Source organism: Salmo salar, chromosome 16, assembly GCF_965601325.2.
Source record: "Salmo salar chromosome 16, fSalSal1, whole genome shotgun sequence".
Classification (NCBI taxonomy): domain Eukaryota; kingdom Metazoa; phylum Chordata; class Actinopteri; order Salmoniformes; family Salmonidae; genus Salmo; species Salmo salar.
The window spans coordinates 68,122,481-68,144,202 of record NC_138306.1 but is presented as its reverse complement, the minus strand read 5'-3'; the positions used below and the strand labels follow the sequence as shown (position 1 = coordinate 68,144,202).

The 21,722-nt window shown below is 45.5% G+C and overlaps 1 protein-coding gene across 17 annotated transcripts in view; it reads left to right on the top strand.

The window, feature by feature from the left end:
• The window catches only part of LOC106574260 (CLIP-associating protein 1-B), a 42,114-nt gene extending 22,442 nt beyond the window's left edge, over positions 1-19,672 (top strand). For 4 of the 17 annotated variants that reach the window (XM_014150024.3, XM_082962840.1, XM_082962843.1 and 1 more), the window contains 23 exons: positions 571-750; positions 1,381-1,410; positions 2,232-2,339; positions 2,653-2,808; positions 3,109-3,213; positions 3,980-4,042; positions 4,492-4,622; positions 4,904-5,148; positions 5,752-5,815; positions 6,122-6,285; positions 6,899-7,121; positions 7,375-7,476; positions 8,527-8,670; positions 9,200-9,315; positions 9,565-9,684; positions 10,414-10,555; positions 10,846-11,077; positions 11,392-11,465; positions 11,581-11,748; positions 11,915-12,043; positions 13,820-14,026; positions 16,385-16,501; positions 16,730-19,672. In XM_014150024.3, coding sequence (XP_014005499.1) covers positions 571-750; positions 1,381-1,410; positions 2,232-2,339; positions 2,653-2,808; positions 3,109-3,213; positions 3,980-4,042; positions 4,492-4,622; positions 4,904-5,148; positions 5,752-5,815; positions 6,122-6,285; positions 6,899-7,121; positions 7,375-7,476; positions 8,527-8,670; positions 9,200-9,315; positions 9,565-9,684; positions 10,414-10,555; positions 10,846-11,077; positions 11,392-11,465; positions 11,581-11,748; positions 11,915-12,043; positions 13,820-14,026; positions 16,385-16,501; positions 16,730-16,813 — 3,104 coding nt within the window. In that variant the 3' untranslated portion in view covers positions 16,814-19,672. The remainder of the gene's footprint in view (positions 1-570; positions 751-1,380; positions 1,411-2,231; positions 2,340-2,652; positions 2,809-3,108; positions 3,214-3,979; positions 4,043-4,491; positions 4,623-4,903; positions 5,149-5,751; positions 5,816-6,121; positions 6,286-6,898; positions 7,122-7,374; positions 7,477-8,526; positions 8,671-9,199; positions 9,316-9,564; positions 9,685-10,413; positions 10,556-10,845; positions 11,078-11,391; positions 11,466-11,580; positions 11,749-11,914; positions 12,044-13,819; positions 14,027-16,384; positions 16,502-16,729) is intronic. The other 13 variants (XM_082962836.1, XM_082962837.1, XM_045697595.2 and 10 more) reach the window with 13 other exon arrangements.
• Positions 19,673-21,722: the final 2,050 nt, after the last annotated feature.

Below are 21,722 nucleotides of genomic sequence, written 5' to 3'. Positions count from 1 at the left end.
ACCACCGCAGACATTACCACCACAGACATTACTACCACAGACTGGAGAAAATATCTCAGATCTCTTCTATCAGTTAAATGATCCACAGCTCTGGATATAATCAGAGACCAGAAGATATATTTTTCATGAAGATGTCGATCATGATTTTTCAAGCACAGCAACAATGTCCATGACATCTACTGTATGAAATCCATCCAGTATCCCACCACATTGTAAATATAGTGTTGGAACTGACCCTGTGTGTAGCGTCTTACTTTCTGGGGTTCTTCTTATTGTTATTTCCTGTGTGTTTTGGTTCTACCTTGTGTTATTTGTAGTACTACATTGATATTGATCACGGCATTGTTGGGTTTAGAGTTTGCAAGAAAGGCATTTCACTGTACTTGTGCATGTGACATTACGACTTGAAACGGGAGTTTGGTTTATAGCTGTTAACTTTCCCTCTTTTCTCGCCCTCTCTGTCCTCTCTCTTTACGAAATGCGTTCGGGTAGAGAGCTTGGCTTATAACCGTTGTTCCTCTCCATTTCCTCTCCTCCCTCCCTCTCTTCCCTTCACTCCTGTCCCCGAAGCGAAAGCGGCTTCCTCCAGAGGTCCCTCCACCCCGGGCTCTCTCCAGCGTTCCCGTAGCGACGTGGACGTGAACGCTGCCGCCACCGCTAGTGCCAAGACCAGGATGACTCCCGTGCCCGCCTCGCCCGCCCCCTTCAGCGCTGCCTCCGCTCTGCCACCCGGCTCCTACGCCTCTCTAGGTGAGCCAAAAACATATGTTCTGTGTGTGTTTGTGTGTGTGTGTGTGTGTGTGTGTGTGTGTGTGTGTGTGTGTGTGTGTGTGTGTGTGGTGTGTGTTTGTGTGTGTGTGTTCTAATTAAGCAGTAAGGTCCGAGGGGGTGTGGTATATGGCCAGTATACCACGGCTAAGGGCTGTTCTTAGGCATGAGAGCCCGGATACAGCCGTTAGCCGCGGTATAGTGATCATATACCACAAAACCCCCGAGGCGCCGTATTGCTCTTATAAACTGGTTACCGACGTAATTAGAGCAGTGAAAATGAAATGTTTTGTCATTCCCGTCGTATACGGTCTGATGTTCCACAGCTGTCAGCCATTTCCGCATTCAGTGCTTGAACCACCCCGTTTTATAATTCTATTTCTGTGAGCCTCATAGCATCACAGACGCTTTTGCTGACTACGAGGGATATAGGACCATTGCATGGAGATTTAACAACAATTTCAATTTTATTTGTCAAAATATGATGATTAAAATACATCTTAAGGCCTTAACAAAATCTTGTAACCCCCCCCAGTCTTCCATATGGGGATTATCCTCCTAACTTCTGCTAACCTCTCTCCTGGACTCTCCTGCTCTTGTTTTTCCCCTTAGACAACACACCTGGTAACATTAGGCCAGAGGGTAAGATGAGATGGCTAACTGTGTGTTTGTTCTTGATGTGTGGGAGCTGGAAGACTTCATCCAGATTTCTCTGTCCCCTTTTGGTCTGTGTAATATACTGCGCCATGTTTACAGTGGTCGTCTTTGTGGTGTGCTACGTCATTGAATATACGGCGCTCATCTGTGGAACTCTGCATGGACTGTCTGCATGGTAGAACTACGTTGAACCGGGTCATCATAGCCAGAGAGAGGAGACCGAGACATTGATTGTGTCCACAAATAGACCTGTCCAACTCACATGACTGTAAAGGCAGGCAGCATCAGTGTCTGTCAGGTTATTGACCTTTATCGTTGCCTGTCTAACTGTAATTTCATGAATTCATGTTGTGCTGTAATCTCCTTTTCCCCTGAATGAACCATTTGTCCTACCTAGAACAGAATACTGGAATATACTTGTTGTGAATCATGTTTCTGTATTTGTATCTATTGTTGTGAATGAATATGTTGAGATGTTTTTTTAAATTTTTATAGAGGATGAGACATTTGTGACTTGAGATTTCTTGCTTGGACCAGCTTAATAGAGATTTGAGTGCATGTGTCTGTTGAAATGGCTGGCAGCAACCTGCAAGTATAGACCAGCAAGTGTCTCTGTTTATGAATGAAATCTCTGGCTGTAGGTGATGAGGGCTGGTGTGGCCAAGCTGGGTGTGTCTGCATTTGAATGGATCTGTGTCCACGTGAAGTTAAGTCTGTTTTCTCCCTCCCCGACCTCTCTCTCTATCACTGTCTCTCTCCGTCTGTCTCTCTCTCCGTCTGTCTCTCTCTCTCTCTCTCCCTTCCAGGCCGTGTGCGTACCAGGAGAACGAGTTCGGGGAGCGGCGTGGGGGCGAGTCCCTCTGTCACAGACAGTAGGGGGAGGAGTCGAGCCAAAATGGTGTCAGTGTCTCAACGTGAGTATCTTCCCCGACATATGGGCAACACGCCGTAATGAAAAAAGACACGTTGTTTCTCTAGATAGGTGTTTCTTGATCCTGGTCCTGGGGACCCAAAAGGGTGCACATATTTGTTTTTTGCCCTGCGCTACACACCTGATTCCGCTAATAAAGTCATCAAACTTTTAATCAGGTGTGTAGTGCCAGGGCCCCAGGATCAAGAAACACTGATCTAGAGCAATTGTTTGACATTTTTTACCACCTTTTCGACATTTGTGTGGGTATGTATTTTCCTCCCTTTATAAATACACCATATTATGACGTGTTGCAGCTGGCAGTCGTTCTGGCTCCCCTGGTCGTCTCCTCAGCCAAACATACGGCAGGATCCCCAGGGCAACTGGAGCGACAACGCCAGCAGACAGGAGGCCTAAAGTCCCCCGCAGCCATGGCTGCAGCCGAGACACCAGTCCAGACAGATCAGGCCTGGGTAAGGACCAGGAAGGACAACACACAGATACACTGAAGACAGAAAACAGCCCCTCTACAGCTGTACTCTTCCTCTCCAACCTCTCTGCTCTCTGAACCACCTCATTTCTTGTCTGTCACTGAATGCAACCTCCTCTCCTCTGTCCTGACTAATTCAACTCCTCCTCTATTCCGCTGGGCTCTCTCTCCGAGTGTGTTGAGCTGTCTGTCTGGCTGTGTGTTATAAAGCTCTCATCTTCCTCCTGCTGCTGCTCTCTCTCTCTCTGTGTGTGTCCCCTCCAACCAACCACCACTATGCTAGCGAGGAGTCGTATCCCCCGGCCCAGCATGAGTCAGGGCTGCAGCAGGGACACCTCTAGGGAGAGCAGCCGGGACACCAGCCCTGCTCGGGGATTCTCTCCTCTGGGTGAGTACGGTATAGTAACATGCCCAGCCCAGAGACCATAGCCACCATGCCCCTCAATGCTTGGTTGCCGGGGGCCTGAATCCTGACTAGCCCTATCTAGAGTAGAACACACAGGCCATCATCAGACCACAAGAAAACCAACCGAAACGAACCTGTTCTGCTTCCGTCTTCTGCATGCCTTTTTACTTGTGTCTTTTACATTTTTCCTTTTCACTCCTGAGTGACAACAACATTTTCCTCAACAACCATTTTTTTACTAATCGTGCCAGAGTCATTGATGACATGGCACGGGATGAGTTGATGCTAAACTTGTGTCCGCGGACAGCTTATAGACTTGCGATCAGAGCCTTTGTGTCCAACGCCGGGACGCCTCTCAACGTTTTTCCCGCTAATGTTTGCATGAAGCCAGTTAGCGTTGCCACATGGTAGGATTCCTCCTGCTCAGGTTGACAGGTCATGTACTGTATGAGTTGAAGAAGATGCTCTATTTAAAGCCGTGTCTAACTTCACGTGTGAGAGAACCTCTCCCGGTCACACTCTATTTGGATAGTCCCGGTTTTCCATCTGTAGTTCTACAGATGGTCATACTATTAACAAGCTATCGGTTGATAAGCAACTGCTTTCTAAGGTTACGGTTAGATCAGAATAAGCGTTAGGCTAAGGGTGACGTTTAGTGTTAGGATAAGTGTAAGGTTAGGATAAGGGTTAGTAGATGGGACTATCCAAGTAAAGTATCACCCCACTCCCTCCCGTGTTCCTCCTCTAGCGTCCAGACGGGTCTCCCGCTCCACCAGTGCTCTCCACTCGGCTGAGTCTGTGGGCCACTCAGGTGACCTGTCCTGCATGTCTCTGTTAGACCAGGCAATGGCATGTCAGTGTTCCATCGTGCAGTTCACCCCGAGCACCCACAGGGGGTGATGGAGAGCTGAGCGTCCTCCTTATTTCAGTTTGGATGCGTCTTATTTTTCAAGTCAATCTGTGTTATTTTGTGTCATTCTGTTTCGTTAAGTACACTTTTGTTTTTATTGGCCCTTATACTGTGCTGTAAAATAAACCGTCAATTCATCATTTTATTATTTTGTGTTATACCCTGTATCTCCTCTTGAGTTTCTCATGACCTGCTGATGAAATTTGCTTCATTTGTTCTTCCCCCGTGACTTTTACACCCCGTTTTGTTAATAGGTCGACCGCTTTTCCTTTGTAATACTGTATTACTGTGCTCCTATAATACTACAATACTATTCTAAAAGTATTGTAATATCTCTGTGTTTCCTCCAGAGCGTCTAGGTCTGGCCCACCAGGCCCGTATCTCAGCCTCTGTCAATGCCATGAGGATCCTCAACACTGGGACCGAGGTGGAGGCAGCCGTAGCCGATGCCCTGTTACTAGGAGATGCCAGGAACAACAAGGTGGATGTTTACCTCGTCACGTGTGACTTAGATTCTCTATCCTCTTTACCGTCTGAGTCATAGCATGCTGATCATAATAGCTTTGATGGCTTTTTCTCTTGGAGCAACATTTCTTGGATTAGCATCTATTTGGACTCTTATTTGCCTCTCGAATGTAGTCTTGTGGCAGCTTGTTTAACAGGAAGTGTCGTTGGTTTCTCTTCACTCGGTGGCATGACTTAGTGAGTATGCTGTATATGTACCTGTAGGACCATTTGACCTCTTAACCCTTGACCCCTCAGCGGCGGCCAGTCAGACGGCGGTACGAGTCCCCGGGCATCTACTCAGACGACGACGCTAACAGCGACGCCAGCAGCGCCTGCTCTGAGCGCTCGTATGGCTCGCGGAACGGCGGCCCGCCCCACTACATGAGACAGACGGAGGACGTGGCCGAGGTGCTGAACCACTGTGCCAGTTCCAACTGGTCTGAGAGGAAGGAGGGGCTGCTGGGACTACAGAGCCTGCTCGTTAGCCAGAGAATTCTCAGGTGGGATAGAGACGATCTATTTTTGTTTTGAGCTTTTGTGATGTCGCGTATTTGAGGCCGTCACTGAGACAACTGTGCTCTAGATACAAATCTGTTCTCTCTGCTACCGCACGGCAAGCAGTACCGGAGCGCCAAGTCTAAGACCAAAAGGCTCCTCAACAGCTTCTACCCCCAAACCATAAGACTGCTGAACAATTCATCAAAATCGCCACTTGACAATTTATATTGACCCCCCCCCCCTGTACACTGCTGCTATTTGCTGTTTGTTTATTATCTATGCATAGTCACTTCACCCCCACCTACATGTACAGATTACCTCAACTAGCCTGTACCCCCACACACTGACTCGGTACTGGTGCCCCCTGTATATAGCCTCGCTATTTTTATTGTTACTTGTTATTTTAGCCTACTTGGTAAATATTTTCTTCTTCTTTTACTGCACTGTTGGTTAAGGGCTTGTAAGTAAGCGTTTCACGGTAAAGTCTACACTTGTTGTATTCGGCGCATGTGGCAAATAAAGTTTGATTTGATTTGAAATCTGGCTGAAACCAAAAGGTGCTGTGCGATTGATTGCCTTCCTTTTTTCCCGCTCGTGTGTTGCAGCCGTGTGGAGCTGAAGAGGTTGTGTGAGATCTTCACAAGGATGTTTGCTGACCCACACAGCAAGGTGAGCCCCCAATCGAACCCCCCGTGTCTGATATAACCTTTGTTCTGACGTGAAGCTAATGTACTTACTGTACTAACTAACTGTCTGTTTTTGTGTCGCATGGTGGTCTTTGCGGGGGATTTATAACATCAGCGAGTAAGTGTTTTTGTCCTTCACTTTTTAATAGCAATGCAATCGAATCCAACTATTCAGAAAGTTGATTGGTTAATTATTGATGTTCTGTATGTTGTCCTACTGTAATAGTCCTTAACAGTGAAGTAAATATGTATAGCCTATTATTGACTGACTGGGTGGTCACTGTGTCAGGTGTTCAGTATGTTTCTGGAGACCCTGGTAGACTTCATCACCCTGCACAGAGAGGATGTGCAGGACTGGCTGTTTGTCCTGCTCACCCAGCTGCTGAAGAAGATGGGAGCTGACCTCCTGGGTTCCGTACAGGCCAAGGTCCAGAAGGCTCTGGACGTCACCAGGTCAGAACTAAAGCCCCATCTCTATTACCGTTTTCACACAGGTCATTTTTTTCTTCATCCACTTTTTGCTTTTCAGCACGATTCCACCCACTATGGTGGATGTGTAACCAGGCCAGCTCGGTACAGCTTGGTTTGGCTCTGCTTGGTAGTGTGAAAAGCCCTTAGATGTTGCTTTTGTCTGTTTGTAGATTTTCTAGTGCAGTGTTCCCCAACTGGTGACCCGCGGGATCGAATTTGTCCCACGAGTGGTTTTATTTGTCCCCCCATGTTTTCTGAGCAAAAAAATATTTTTTGCATTTTCATTGCTGGACATACATTTTTTTTTATCAGGTCCAGGTGATTTTAATTTTGGAAATCTGTTCCTAAGTATTTCCACGCATAAAAGAGAGACATGATGATAATATACAAATGAGGTTTGAAATTATTATGTTTTAGTCAAATATTATATCGGTTTGCAGTCAATTTGCCAACTACAAATTATTTGTAATTAGGTACCATGACAATCCACGCAAAAATCGTCCCTTGCCTGAATCTAGTTGATGATCCCTGTTCTAGTGGATCAATCCCTCTCATCTCATGCCTTTTTCTATTTCTTTTCCTCTCTCTTTCCCAGGGACTCATTCCCGTTCGACCAGCAGTTTAACATCCTGATGCGTTTCATCGTGGACCAGACCCAGACCCCCAACCTGAAGGTCAAGGTGGCCATCCTGAGGTACATTGAGTGCCTGGCCCGTCAAATGGACCCCGCGGACTTTGTCAACTCCAGCGAGACACGCCTGGCCGTCTCCCGCATCATCACCTGGACCACGGAACCAAAGAGCTCCGACGTCAGGAAGGTGGGTCGAGTTGGGGTTGTTTGTTTCCATAGCAACAGCGTCAGACACTTGAAAAAAAATTGACTTTGTGTTTCACAGGGACAATGCACATTAATCAGCATTTCTGTAAATGTCCCAGATTTAACCAGCTGGCGAACTGATCAGCCGAAGCTCTAAAAGAACTATTGTTTGCTGGCTTTTTTGCTTGTTTTTATTTTTGTATTTTAAACGGATAATTTCCCCACCCTACCCGTCGGTCGACCCCCAACCCCAGAGCTTCCACCATAGCTGGGCAGGTGAGGAGTTGTCAGGCAGGCCCAGCACCACCGTAGCCTCTCTACCTGGAGAGGGGAACGTGGAGGAGCGGTGCAAGCAGGTAGTAGAGCCCCCCGGCCCATCAGTCAGCTGCACGGTCGGCAGACTGCCTAACATAACCTCCTCAAGCCTGGGCTCTCTGTCTCTAATCCAACTTCGCCTTGCTGGCAGACACAGAGTTGTTTCTGCTTTATAACTGTGAATGTAAATGACAGTGCAGGGGTGGGAATGGGGACTGAAATGGCTCTGAATGAGCCAGAACAGTTGTTTCTGCTTTCAAAGTTTTCTTCATAATGAGTGAATGTTAAAGCGGCAATCAGCAGTTGAAAAGATAACAAGGTGTTGACCCCACCACTGTTTTGCTAAAAATCTGGGAGATTGGGCTGGAGAAATGCAACCACTCTCAAATTCATAGACCGAGCTAGGGATGCAAGGACTAACCATCCATGATATCACAATGATAGTTTTAACTATGTTTTGAGGCTGTACCGTGTTTGTTTTACATTTACTTTGTTTACAAACAATGGAGTTAAATAAGCTAATATCTGGGTACATATAATTAATTTATAAGTCAAAACGTTTATGTTGCAACTGCAGATTGCCCCTTTAAGCGACGGGGTGGGAATGGGCAACACAATGGCTCTGAATGTGCGGTAATATTGCGTTTTTTCTAATAGCCTGTGCTGCTGTTACTTGTTACTCATAGTTCTTGTATATCTGCAGTGACCAGGTTTGGTTGACCAACATGCATGGAATTTCACCCGAGAGCATTGTGATGCTGGTTTTGAACTGGTTTACGAGAACTGACATTGGTTTTAACTCGCCTGACTAACTGAATGCTAGCTGAACCTAAACGAGTGTGTGCTTCTGTATTTCCGTGCGGTGCGTATGGATCATGTGTTTGTCAGTACGTTGACTGATGTGTCTCGTGGTTCCGTAAGAGCAGAATGGGCTTGTCGGATGTTCCCTCTCTTCTCTAAGGGCCAAATATTACCATGAAATGCACTTCGCTGTTGCGTGGTATCGCATATCAATGTTAGTGGGGAAAAAAGTGAACGCCCTCTTTGATGACCTCTAACCATTGACCTCGCTGTGACCCTTTAATCCCCAGGCGGCCCAGGTGGTTCTGATCGCCTTGTTCGAGCTGAACACCCCAGAGTTCACCATGCTGCTGGGGGCCCTGCCCAAGACCTTCCAGGACGGAGCCACTAAACTGCTGCATAGCCACCTCCGGAACTCCAGCAGCACCGGCGTGGTAAGACCTGACTCTGACGTTCACGTGTACTCAACGTCTTAGAGAGGATGAGACTGAGCAGGGCTAAAATGGCTGGATCCCAAATATCTACTCACCATGAGAAGAAGAGTAGGGAATTTGTCCAGGAAGGTCCTCTTCTCACTGGCACCGTTAGCCATCAACCTAAACCTTGCTTGCTGTAACATGGACAATTGTAATCTAAACATACAGGGATAGCATCATATGATTAAGCAATAAAGACTGAGGAGGTGTGGTATATGGCCAATATACCACGGCTAAGGGCTGTTCTTAGCGTGCCTGGATACAGCCCTTAGCCGTGGTATATTGGCCATATATCACAAACCCTGAGGTGCCTTATTGCTATTTATAAACTGGTTACCAACGTAATTGGAGCAGTAAAAATAACTGTTTTGTCATACCCGTGGTATACGGTCTGATATACTACGGTTGTCAGCCAATCAGCATTCAGGGCTCGAACCACCCGGGTTTATAATGTACTCTACCTGCTCCGATTCTGTGTGATCCGCAGGCTTCTCCCAGTAGCACCATGGGACGGACTCCTCCCCCACCTCGCCACACCAGCAGTCGCAGCAGCCCACTCACCTCTCCCACCAACTGCTCCCATGGGGGAGGGCTCTCTCCCAGGTAGGTTTGACGTAACCTTTTAATACCTGGTCCCCAACACACCGTAGAAGTTAGTTACATCACTACTAACTTAACTAACAACGACAACAAGTAGTCGTCGTCCCCCCCCCCCCCCCCTCCCCCGCTCGACTCTGTTCCCTCCTCACATCTCTCTTTTTCTCCCTCGCGCCTCTATCCCCACTTTTCTCTCCCTCCCTCCCTCCCTCCCTCCCTCCCTCCCTCCCTCGCCGTGCTCTGGGCACATTACAGTCGGCTATGGGGTTGGAGTGCCGATGGCCTGTCAAAGTACCCCCCTCCCTTCCCTTCTCCTCTCTCCTCCACCCCTGCTGCCCCCTCCCTGAAGACCCTACGAAGTGCTTTCTCTCCCAGGTACATTGTCACATAGCTGTGTCACCCTTGATTTGTCCCAACCCCAAGGGTCTATTTTGTTTTTCACTTCATTTCTTTTTTTTTTTTTCATTCCGCAGCAGCTATCTGTGCTCTCATGTGCCCACATTTCTCATTCCGCAGCAGCTATCTGTGCTCTCATGTGCCCACATTTCTCATTCCGCAGCAGCTATCTGTGCTCTCATGTGCCCACATTTCTCATTCCGCAGCAGCTATCTGTGCTCTCATGTGCCCACATTTCTCATTCCGCAGCAGCTATCTGTGCTCTCATGTGCCCACATTTCTCATTCCGCAGCAGCTATCTGTGCTCTCATGTGCCCACATTTCTCATTCCGCAGCAGCTATCTGTGCTCTCATGTGCCCACATTTCTCATTCCGCAGCAGCTATCTGTGCTCTCATGTGCCCACATTTCTCATTCCGCAGCAGCTATCTGTGCTCTCATGTGCCCACATTTCGGAGGATTCACCACATTAACACCTTGACTGTTCCACTCTGTCTCTTCAACACATACTGTTCTGCACGGTTGATCTTTTACATGAGGAAACTGCTTGAAATGACATCCTTACGTACTCGGTAAATAAAATGGCATCGTTTCAACCAGTTTTTCCCCCCTGCTTTTGCCCACTGGGCAGACGTCTTGTTCCTGTGGTGGTGTTGTATGTTAGTGTCGTACTTGAATAATAACCCTCCCCTCGCGATGTGACCTGAAGCATGTTGGAGTACGACACAGAGAACCTGAACACCGATCAGATCTATAGCTCCCTGCGAGGCGTCACTGAGGCCATCCAGAACTTCAGCTTCCGCAGTCAGGAGGACCTCATGGAGCCAGGCAGAGGCAAGAGAGAGGACACGGTGAGGGGCTTGGGCAATTCCCTACTATTCTCCACTCACTCACTCACTGCCTCCCCCTCATTGATTTAAAATATTTGGATTGGTGTTAGAATAGACTAGAGGGAGTGTCTTCCCACAGCCCATTCCTTTTAAATCCAGAGGGGGGAGTGAACAAGTGCACTTGTTTGGCAACTGTTCTCTTTGGTGAATATATTTCTTTTCTCTAGAATGGACATGCATACATTTAGTTATTTTTATAAAACTGTACGTTTGTTATGTTACGTTTTGTCAAAAGTCTTGTTTCTCCTCAGCCGGGTGTTGGAACAGCATCACACTCTGGTGTCGACGTGGTGGAGGGGCCCGGGGGTCGCACGGCCCTGGACAACAAGACCTCCCTACTCAACACCCCCTCCCCGCGTTCCTTCTCCGGGCCCCGGGGCCGCGACTACAACCCCTACAACTACACAGACACCATCAGCGCCTACGACAAGGCTGCCCTGAGAGAGACGGTGTACGAGGACGACGTGGAGCAGCTTCGAGAGGGTGAGGCTGTCTCAAGGGTCTGAAATGGCACCCTGTTCCCTATGTAGTGCACTACTTTTGACCACCCTATTCCTTACATAGCGCTGGTCAAAAGTAGTGAGCTGTATAGGGATAGGGTGCCATTTTGGATGGTCATAAAACATTTAAGCAATAAGGCCCAGGTGTCGTATATAACATAAACCACTGAGGGGCGTTATTGCTGTTATAAACTGGTTGTCAGCCAATCAGCATTTAGGGCTTGAACCACCCTGTTTATAATAGGCTATATATTAGCTGTAAGGTAAGACCCCCCCTCTCAACCCTCTTCCTCGCAGGCCGCCAAGAGTGTGGTGGAGAGAACAAGATGCTGCGCACCAAGAACAGTTCCCCTGCGGAGCAGCTGGAACTGGTGATTGATTGAATTCGTTTGACAATAAAAAAAAATCTCTGTGTTTTTACTACTTACTACTGATCTATGTGTAATTCTATGGTCACTGACTAATATCTGTTGTGGTCGTTGAAAGGTGGGTGAGCTGCTGAAGGAGCTGTCTAACCCCAGTGAGAGGCCAGAGGAGAGGAGGGGAGCCCTGGTGGAGCTGCTGAAGATAGCCCGGGAGGACAGCCTGGCAGTGTGGGAGGAACACTTCAAAACCATGCTGCTCCTGCTGCTGGAGACCCTGTCAGACCAAGATGTAAGGACTCTGGAGGATAGGAGAAATGGATGGATGGAGAGACACAAAGTAAACTCCTGTCCTGGGAGCCATGCCACAATCTGATGTTTTAATCCACTGTTTTTCCTTCCACTGTCTCTGAGTGGTTGGTTCTGAGCATGTCGCGTCCTTTTCCCCCAACCTGCAGCACACCATCCGGGCCCTGGCACTACGAGTGCTGAAGGAGATCTTACGTAACCAGCCGGCCCGCTTCAAGAACTATGCAGAACTCACCATCATGAAGACTCTGGAGGCACACAAAGACTCCCACAAAGAGGTAGCTCTCACTGGCTGTCTCTGTCTATGAGGCTCTGCTTTAGAGGACATGCTAAGTCTACACATCTTGAGTTAATAGCTTTCATCTCTGTGATGATGTGTTAGTTTTTTTATGGAGTTAATAGCACATCGAAATAAAATTATGAAAAGACTGTCGGGATCAAATATAGTCTTGCCTGTACCAGTCAAAAGTTTGGACACATCAACTTATTCAAGGGTTTTTCTTAATTTTTTACTATTTTCTACATTGTAGAATAATAGTGAAGACATCAAAACTATGAAATAACACATATGGAATCATGTAGTAACCAAAAAAGTGTTAAACAAATTAAAATATTTTATATTTGAGATTCTTCAACGTAGCCACCCTTTGCCTTGATGACACTCTTGGCATTCTCACAACCAGCTTAATGAGGAATGCTTTTCCAACAGTCTTGAGGGAGTTCCCACATATGCTGAGCTGCTTTTCCTTCACTCTGCGATCCAATTTATTCCAAACCATCTCAATTGGGTTGAGGTCGGGTGATTGTGGAGGCCAGGTCACCTGATGCAGCACTCCATCACTCTCCTTGGTCAAATATCCCTTACACTGTCTGGAGGTGTGTTTTGGGTCATTGTCCTGTTGAAAAACAAATGAATAAGTCCGAATAAGCGGAAACCAGATGGGATGGCGTATCGCTGCAGAATGTTGTTTTAGCCATGCTGATTAAGTGTGCCTTGAATTCTAAATAAATCACCAGCAAAGCATCCCCACACCATCACACCACCTCCTCCATGCTTCACGGTGGGAGCCACACATGTGGAGATCATCCGTTCACCTAGAGATGGTGGTTGGAACCAAAAATCTCACATTTGGACTCATCAGACCAATGGACAGATTTCCACCGATCTAAAGTCCATTGTTTGTGTTACTTGGCCCAAGCAAGTCTTTTCTTCGTATTGGTGTCCTTTAGTAGTGTTTCTTTGCAGAAATTCGACCATGAAGGCCTGATTCACACAGTCTCCTCTGAACAGTTGATGTTCAGATGTGTCTGTTACTTGAACTCTGTGAAGCATTTATTTGGGCTGCAATTTCTGAGGCTGGTAACTCTAATGAACTTGTCCTCTGCAGCAGAGAACTCTGCGTCTTCCTTTCCTGTGGCGGTCCTCATGAGAGCCAGTTTCATCGAAGCGCTTGATTGTTTTTGCGACTGCACATGAAAAAACATTCAAAGTTCTTGAAATGTTCCGCATTGACTGACCTTCGTGTCTTAAAATAATGATGGACTGTCGTTTCTCTTTGCTGAGCTGTTCTTGCCATAATATGGACTTGGTATTTTACCAGATAGGGCTTTCTTCTGTATACCCCAACTACCTTGTCACAACACAACTGATTGGCTCAAGAAATTCCACAAATGAACTTTTAACAAGGCACACCTGTTAATTGAAATGCATTCCAGGTGACTACCTCATGAAGCTTGTTGAGAGAATGCCAATAGTGTGCAAAGCTGTCATCAAGGCAAAGGGTGGATACTTTGAAGAATAACAAATATATATCATATATTTTGATTTGTTTAACACTTTTTTGGTTACTACATGATTCCATGTGTTATTTAATAGTTTTGCTGTCTTCACTATTATTCTACAATGTAGAAAATAGTAAAAAATAAAGAAAAACCCATGAATGAGTAGGTCTGTCCAAACTTTTGACTGGTACTGTACATGTACCCTTCTCTGCCAATAAACCAAAATGAACCCATTCCATGATCAACCATTTCACCCTCCTCACTCTACCCAGGTTGTGCGGGCAGCAGAGGAGTCAGCCTCCACCCTGGCCGGCTCCATCCACCCAGAACAGTGTATCAAGGTGCTGTGTCCCATCGTCCAGACGGCTGACTACCCCATCAACCTGGCTTCCATCAAGATGCAGACCAAGGTGATAGAACGCATCACCAAGGAGTCCCTCCACCAGCTGCTGCCTGACATCATACCAGGACTACTGCAGGTAAAAAGGGCTTTATAGATCAAGTTGAATGATTGGTTAGTCCATTGGTTGATTTATTGATGTGCTTACTGATTGGTTGACGCGGAAGCACTTGAAATGTATCTACTTCAAATAGAAGCACTTGATATTTATCTATTTCCAGTACAGTGTTGATGCTTGGGGTTTAGTTACATAAGATAATGACTTTCTGTCCTTGGGATTATGCCACACTGTCTAGACACTGAGTATATACAAAACATTAAGGACACCTGCTCTTTCCATGATATAGACTGACCAGGTGAAAGCTATGATCCCTTATTGATGTCGCCTGTTGAATCCACTTCAATCAGTGTAGATGAAGGGGAGGAGACAGGTTAAAGAAGGAATGTTAAGCCTTGACATCAAATGTATTTATATAGCCCTTCTTACATCAGCTGACACCTCAAAGTGCTGTACAGAAACCCAGCCTAAAACCCCAAACGGCAAGCAATGCAGGTGTAGAAGCACGGTGGCTAGGAAAAACTCCCTAAAAAGGCCAAAACCTATGAAGAAACCTAGAGAGGAACCAGGCTATGAGGGGTGGCCAGTCCTCTTCTGGCTGTGCCGGGTGGAGATTATAACAGAACATGGCCAAGATGTTCAAATGTTCATAAATGACCAGCATGGTCAAATAATAATAATCACAGTTGTCGAGGGTGCAACAAGTCAGAACCTCAAGAGTAAATGTCAGTTGGCTTTTCATAGCCGACCATTGAGAGTATCTCTACCGCTCCTGCTGTCTTTAGAGAGTTGAAAACAGCAGGTCTGGGACAGGTAGCACGTCCGCTGAACAGGTCAGGGTTCCATAGCCGCAGGCAGAACAGTTGAAACTGGAGCAGCAGCACGGCCAGGTGGACTGGGGACAGCAAGGAGTCATCATGTCACGTAGTCCTGAGGCATGGTCCTAGGGCTCGGCTCAGGTCCTCCGAGAGAAAGAAAGAAAGAGAGAATTAGAGAGAGCATACTTAAATTCACCCAGGACACCGGATAAGACAGGAGAAATACTCCAGATATAACAGACTGACCCTAGCCCCCCGACACATAAACTACTGCAGCATAAATACTGGAGGCTGAGACAGGAGGGGTCAGGAGACACTGTGGCCCCATCCGACGATACCCCCGGACAGGGCCAAACAGGAAGGATATAACCCCACCCACTTTGCCAAAGCACAGCCCCCACACCACTAGAGGGATATCTTCAACCACCAACTTACCATCCTGAGACAAGGCCGAGTATAGCCCACAAAGATCTCCGCCACGGCACAACCCAAGGGGGGGCACCAACCCAGACAGGAAGACCACGTCAGTGACTCAACCCACTCAAGTGACGCACCCCACCTAGGGACGGCATGGAAGAACACCAATAAGCCAGTGACTCAGCCCCTGTAATAGGGTTAGAGGCAGAGAATCCCAGTGGAAAGAGGGGAACCAGCCAGGCAGAGACAGCAAGGGCGGTTCGTTGCTCCAGAGCCTTTCCGTTCACCTTCACACTCCTGGGCCAGACTACACTCAATCATAGGACCCACTGAAGAGATGAGTCTTCAGTAAAAACTTAAAGGTTGAGACCGAGTCTGCATCTCTCACATGGGTAGGCAGACTATTCCATAAAAATGGAGCTCTATAGGAGAAAGCCCTGCCTCCAGCTGTTTGCTTAGAAATTCTAGGGACAATTAGGAGGCCTGCGTCTTGTGACCATAGCGTACGTGTAGGTATGTACGGCAGGACCAAATCGTAAAGATAGGTAGGAACAAGCCCATGTAATGCTTTGTAGGTTAGCAGTAAAACCTTGAAATCAGCCCTTGCCTTAACAGGAAGCCAGTGTAGGGAGGCTAACACTGGAGTAATATGTTCAAATTTTTGGGTTCTAGTCAGGATTCTAGCAGCCGTATTTAGCACTAACTGAAGTTTATTTAGTGCTTTATCCGGGTAGCCGGAAAGTAGAGCATTGCAGTAGTCCAACCTAGAAGTAACAAATGGATTGTGTATGTGTACCATTCAGTTGTGCCATTCAGAGGGTGAATGGGCAAGTCCAAATTTTGGAAGTGCCTTTGAACAGGGTACCAGGTGCCAGGCGTACCGGTTTGTGTCAAGAACTGCAACGCTGCTGGGTTTTTCACACTCAACAGTTTCCCGTGTGTATCAAGAATGGTCCACCACCCAAAGGACATCGAGCCAACTTGGGCCAGCATCCATGTGGAACGCTTTCGACACCTTGTAGAGTCCATGCCCCGACGCAAAAGGGGGGGGGGGGGCTGAAACTCAATATTAGGAAGGTGTTCCTAATGTTTGCTGTACTCAGTGTATGTCTAGTATTGTTCTGATGTCTCTCTCTGTGTACAGGGGTACGACAACACAGAGAGCAGTGTGAGGAAGGCCAGTGTGTTCTGTCTGGTGGCTGTCTACTCTGTCATCGGTGAAGAGCTGAAGCCCTACCTGGCCCAACTCACAGGAAGCAAGGTACACTACCGTCTCATCTCAGCACCCTGTCTGGGTCGGTCTCAAATGGCACCCTGTTCCCTACGTAGTGCACTAGGAAATAGGGTGCCACTTGGGACACAGACAATGTCTTTAATTCCCTTCTCTTTTTTTTCTTCAAGATCTACTGGTTGCAGAATGTTTTTCAATATCTTGAATCGCCATGTTGGGATGTGTTGGTTTCATTCAGCGTCTTTACTATCCCACCAGATGAAGCTGCTGAACTTGTACATAAAGAGAGCCCAGACGTCCACCAGCAACAGCAGCAGCTCCTCAGACATCTCCTCATATTAATGAACATGGCCCTCTGGCTCCATCCATGTGTGTGCAGGTACATACAGTACAGGGTTATGTTCATAGGGCACCAATCGGTGCAAAACAGAATGAAACAGGAAGGGACAACCTGGACTACTGGTCCAATTAGAAACACTAATTTTCTTTTTACCGTTTTCAAATATTTTTCATGGCGTGCCCTAATGAACGTGACTCAGATAGGGAAACAGTTGTGCCTCAATCTTTCTTTCCAGACCTCCTTGTGGTTTTAATGTATTCTAATAAAGGCTGTAGGCTGTTCCTTGTTGGGAAACCCTATGCCTGTTGCAATCAGTATTTTATTTCCTTCTGTTTTGTCGTCTTGTAAATACGTTTATTCCACATTTTATTAAGATACGAATGTGACACTACTTCAGACCTAGTCGAATGAATGTAAAGAGCTTTGAATGAAACCTGAGTCCTTTATAAACCGTCTGAAAGGTTTTAATGTTGATGGAAGCAGAGTGTCGCTCTGCACACAACCGCCTCATTGCCTCTAGTGTTCCTTCTCGCAATGGACAGATAGGCTTATTTGGAAACGTGTTGTTTGGTTATTTGTAAAGGGGCAGTTTAAAAATGGCGATTTCGATAGTAATTGTTCCATAGTATTTGCCGTCTGAAGAATTTGTTCTTAGTGACGATGCTATGTTTTTAAGCCTGTATTTAAAGAATAATCTTTGTGAAGCGGTAGAATTTCTTAGTTAGTGAGAATCTAAAAAATAAAATAAAAAACCGTTCATTTCCATTAGTGGGAGAAGATCATTTGGCTGGCCAATGATTAGTACATGCAGTGAAAAGCTGTGTTGAATAAGCCTCTGTAAACTGCCTATGTGTGTAACACCTGTGTTGACTGTGTGATTTGGGCCCAACAACTGGTGAAGGAATGTTTTCCCCTTTCACAAGGATTACAATCTCACCCTTCATACATTATTACGGAAGGGGAGTTATTGGTTGAGTTGGTGGGGTTTGAGTCTGCTGTTTTTTGTGCTTTAACATTCGGGCACGTTGTAATGAGTCAAAACTACTGGGATCTGAAGTATTCTTGCAAATGTAAAACCGCAATGAAGAGTCCTAGAATTTTCAAATGTGAAATATTTTGTCTAAAATCTAAATATGGGCAGTACCTATTCGTCACATAGTAGAAAGACCTTGACAATCTGACGTTTTAGTCGATAATCTAAGGACATTTTAAGTGCCAGTGCAATTTTCTTTTTTTTTACAATTTAAAGACAGGAAAAAAAAGAGGTAAGAAGTTTTGTCTTTTAAATTGAATCCAGCAATAATTAATTAGTTACAAAAAATCCAACTTACTTGGATGAACTTTTTTGTCAAAGCACTGTAAATGACCATTGTAAGTTAACCAACCTTGTTTGAAATGTATAGATGTCATTTTTATGCTCACCTATGAAATGTTACTGCTGCTTTAGAAATACTAATCATGGCGTTAAACCTAATGTATTTTACTCTCCTTATTCTGAATGTTAAAGGTACAGTTGTTTCGGTTAGAACAAGAATTCAGAGTTTGGGTCAATTCCATTTCAATTCAGAAATTCCAATTCCCAATTTTCCTCAATGCTTGTCAATGGGGATAAAAATGAAATTGGAATTTCAGTTTACTTCCTGATTTGATTGAAATGAATTGAGCCCAACCCTGTTAAAAGTCAAGATAAAGGTGGCGTGTTACTGAGAACACTATCGGGCCTTACTGTTTCTGTAGTACGGTTTCACTACATTGACTGTTAAATGTACTGTAACAGTGCACAATGTTTCTGTTTTCTCAAATGTGAGAACTCATAGCAATTTTATCAGCTATGGCTATGACCAAGTCCAAAATGTTGTCAAATACAAACACAGTATTTCTTTTGTTAGACCTGCCTGTTGCAATTGAATCAAAAATGAAACTTAAAATGAGTGTTTTGTACAGTACTTTTAATCATTGATTCACAAACTTGTTATAAAAAGAGAGTCAGAGAGAGACCTCATTTGCATGCAAGGGAACATGCAAATATTATACCCAGCAACCTCGATGATTAACTAACATTCCCAACTCTGACTTTATGTTGAAGAAACGTTGCTTCTAATCTATGAATGTCTGGTCAGCTTGTATTATATAACACACACACACACACTATTGATATCCATCACAGCTACCAAGCTAGGGCTGATTTAACAGACCAAACATTGTATACTATACTGTAATTGTATGCTGTGTGCACACATTGGCCTGTATCAAAAACCAAACCCTATTATCCTCAAGCCATGTATCTTGAGCGTGTATTTGCTTGTGCCTTGTTTTGTTTTTTTTACAGTATACCTGCAATATTAATCCATACTAATAGCTTCTGAATACTGTTTTGAATTGTTATTTTTGCCCCCATTTTGAAATACTGTATTATATGTCATGAATTAGACAGGAAATGTGTTGCGTCGAAGACCAAGGTTATGTCCCAAGTGGCACCCTATTCCCTACCTAATGCACTACTTTTGACCAGAGCCTTGTGGGACCCGGTCAAAAGTAGTGCCCTAAATAGGGCATAAGGTTCCATTTGGGATGCATCCCAAGGCTGCTGTAAATAAAGCCAATAGTTTAATGGCAGTATTTTCCACAGATGTAATATTGGCTTGGCTGTTCTATGCCTTGTGAACCATTTACAATGCATGCTTATTTTGTTTAGCTCCAGTCATTGTTTTATCCCTCCCGTACCTATATTTATATACCGTCTGTTATATTTTCTGTGCATTATGACTGTACATATTTCATGTTTTGTTCACTTCTTTCACCCGTGATAGAATTTGTTGAAATTTAAACTTGAAATAAACCGACTTCAGTCCCTGTCCGAAGCATGTAATCACATATGTTGTATATTTGAAGTATAAACTGAGAGCAGATATACAGCACCTTCACGAGAATGTGGGAGAAAAAAAATCTCCTGCAGGACATGGGAATAGCAGCAGATGGCGCTCTTTGCATTTTCTTGAGAGGAAAAGCATCCTCTGTGTATTTATTTAATATATTTTTTTGAAATAATTTTGGCTGCAAAAGTAGGCTACCACGGTCCTCCACCCTCTCCGCTTCTAACCACTTTCCTTCCATTGAAAATGAATGGGAAGCGGCGTTTCACCGCGCGCACCGCGTGCTAGTGTACACGGCATTAGAGGAGGCAAACTGAAAGTTGAATTGAACAGTTATTAGTTGTCCTGCTGCTCCTATGGTCTCACAGGTGCACTGTAGCCTTCCCCGATCAGAGGTAGGATAGAGGGCACAGGCCATTACACTTAGGATGTGGTGAATCAGCAATGAGACTGCAGACGCTCATTTGTCACTGCAGCATCAGGCTCACCAATAAAGAGTGGAAAAACACTATCGCCACCTGCATCATTAGTGATGAAAAATAAAGTGTTAGTAGGCTAGCCAGCTTTGAAGTGGATTCCCTGTATTGTTTGTTACAATCGGCAGCATATGATTAAATTAACATTGGGGCAAATGTGTAACCATTGAGACATCCAGGTTTTACAAGCTTTAACTAGGCATTCATCTTTGAACTCTTCTGGATCACCCAAGACTCCAAAAGGTCCTTTTCAATTCGAGATCAAAAGCTGAAGGAGAAACGGTGCAGTAGCTACAGTGCGTGGCCTGTCAGGCAGCTACCTAGTCTCCACCGTCCTTAATACCCTAAAACAGTCTCATTAAGGCTGGTATCTCTCTGCGGTGGCCGCGTCTCATCTCCGACACGCAACCACCAAGGTCTGCTCTACTCGGCTCTATTAGTATTCACACGCTGTTGAAAATTAATTTTACTAAAGCCCCCTCCATTTCCACTGCTCCGGCCAACCCCCTTCTGTTTAAAGATCTTTATGGTGTATGATTAGCACACATTTCCCCAAGCATGCAGGGGAGTGGCGGCTGGGTCGGGAGGTCGCCATAATGAAAGAAAACAACTTCATTGTGAGATGACTAGGCCATAAATCATCGGCCATTTTCTATAAATCACGGCAGATGGCAGGGAGCGGTGTGGGGACTCATGGGAGCTCGTATGCCCCTGTGCATGATGGGAATGGTGGTAGCATTACCGCGGCAGCAGACGCTGGCAGACTAAGAGGTCAGTGAGGAGAGGAAGACAGTGAGGTAGAGCAGGCAGTGGGGGAGAGAGGAGAGGTTTCCTTCCTGTTGTGTGTGTGTGTGACTGCACTACCGTACCTGCCTGATGAGCAGCAGGACCCCGGAGGTCTCGATAACAGCACCTCTCTAGGCTGCCCTCCGTTTAAGGTGTCTAATCTGCCTGTTTAATATGGAAGGGCCCTCATCAGGCCCCTGGCTTAGTCCCCCAGCTGTAGAGAGCAGATCAGCACCAGTGTCAAACTGACACTAGATGTCTGCTGATCTGGGAATCCAGGAGGTGAATTTCTCTGTTTTATTATTCAGGATGATAAGAAACTGAACAAAGTAGGATTCAGGGATTGATGTGATATTCAGTGATTTAAGCAGTCTGAACACACCACATTTCATGTCATTTCAAGCCAGCAGAGAGCCACTTCTAGTTAAAAGGATGTTCCGCAGAAAATAATTCAATCTGATGATAAAACTAAAAAAACTAAAACACCTCACAAACACTCTAATTCAATGCCTGTTGTGATTGTATCCCTTCTGAAGATGTCTGATGTGAAATATACAGCACCAGTCAAAAGTTTGGACACACCTACTCATTCAAGGGTTTTTCTTTATTTTGACTATCTTCTACATTGTAGAATAATAGTGAAGACGTCAAAACTATGAAATAACACATATGGAATCATGTAGTAACCAAAAAAGTGTTAAAAAAATCCAAATCTATTTTATAGTTGAGATTCTTCAAAGTAGCCACCTTTAGCCTTGATGCCAGCTTTGCGGACT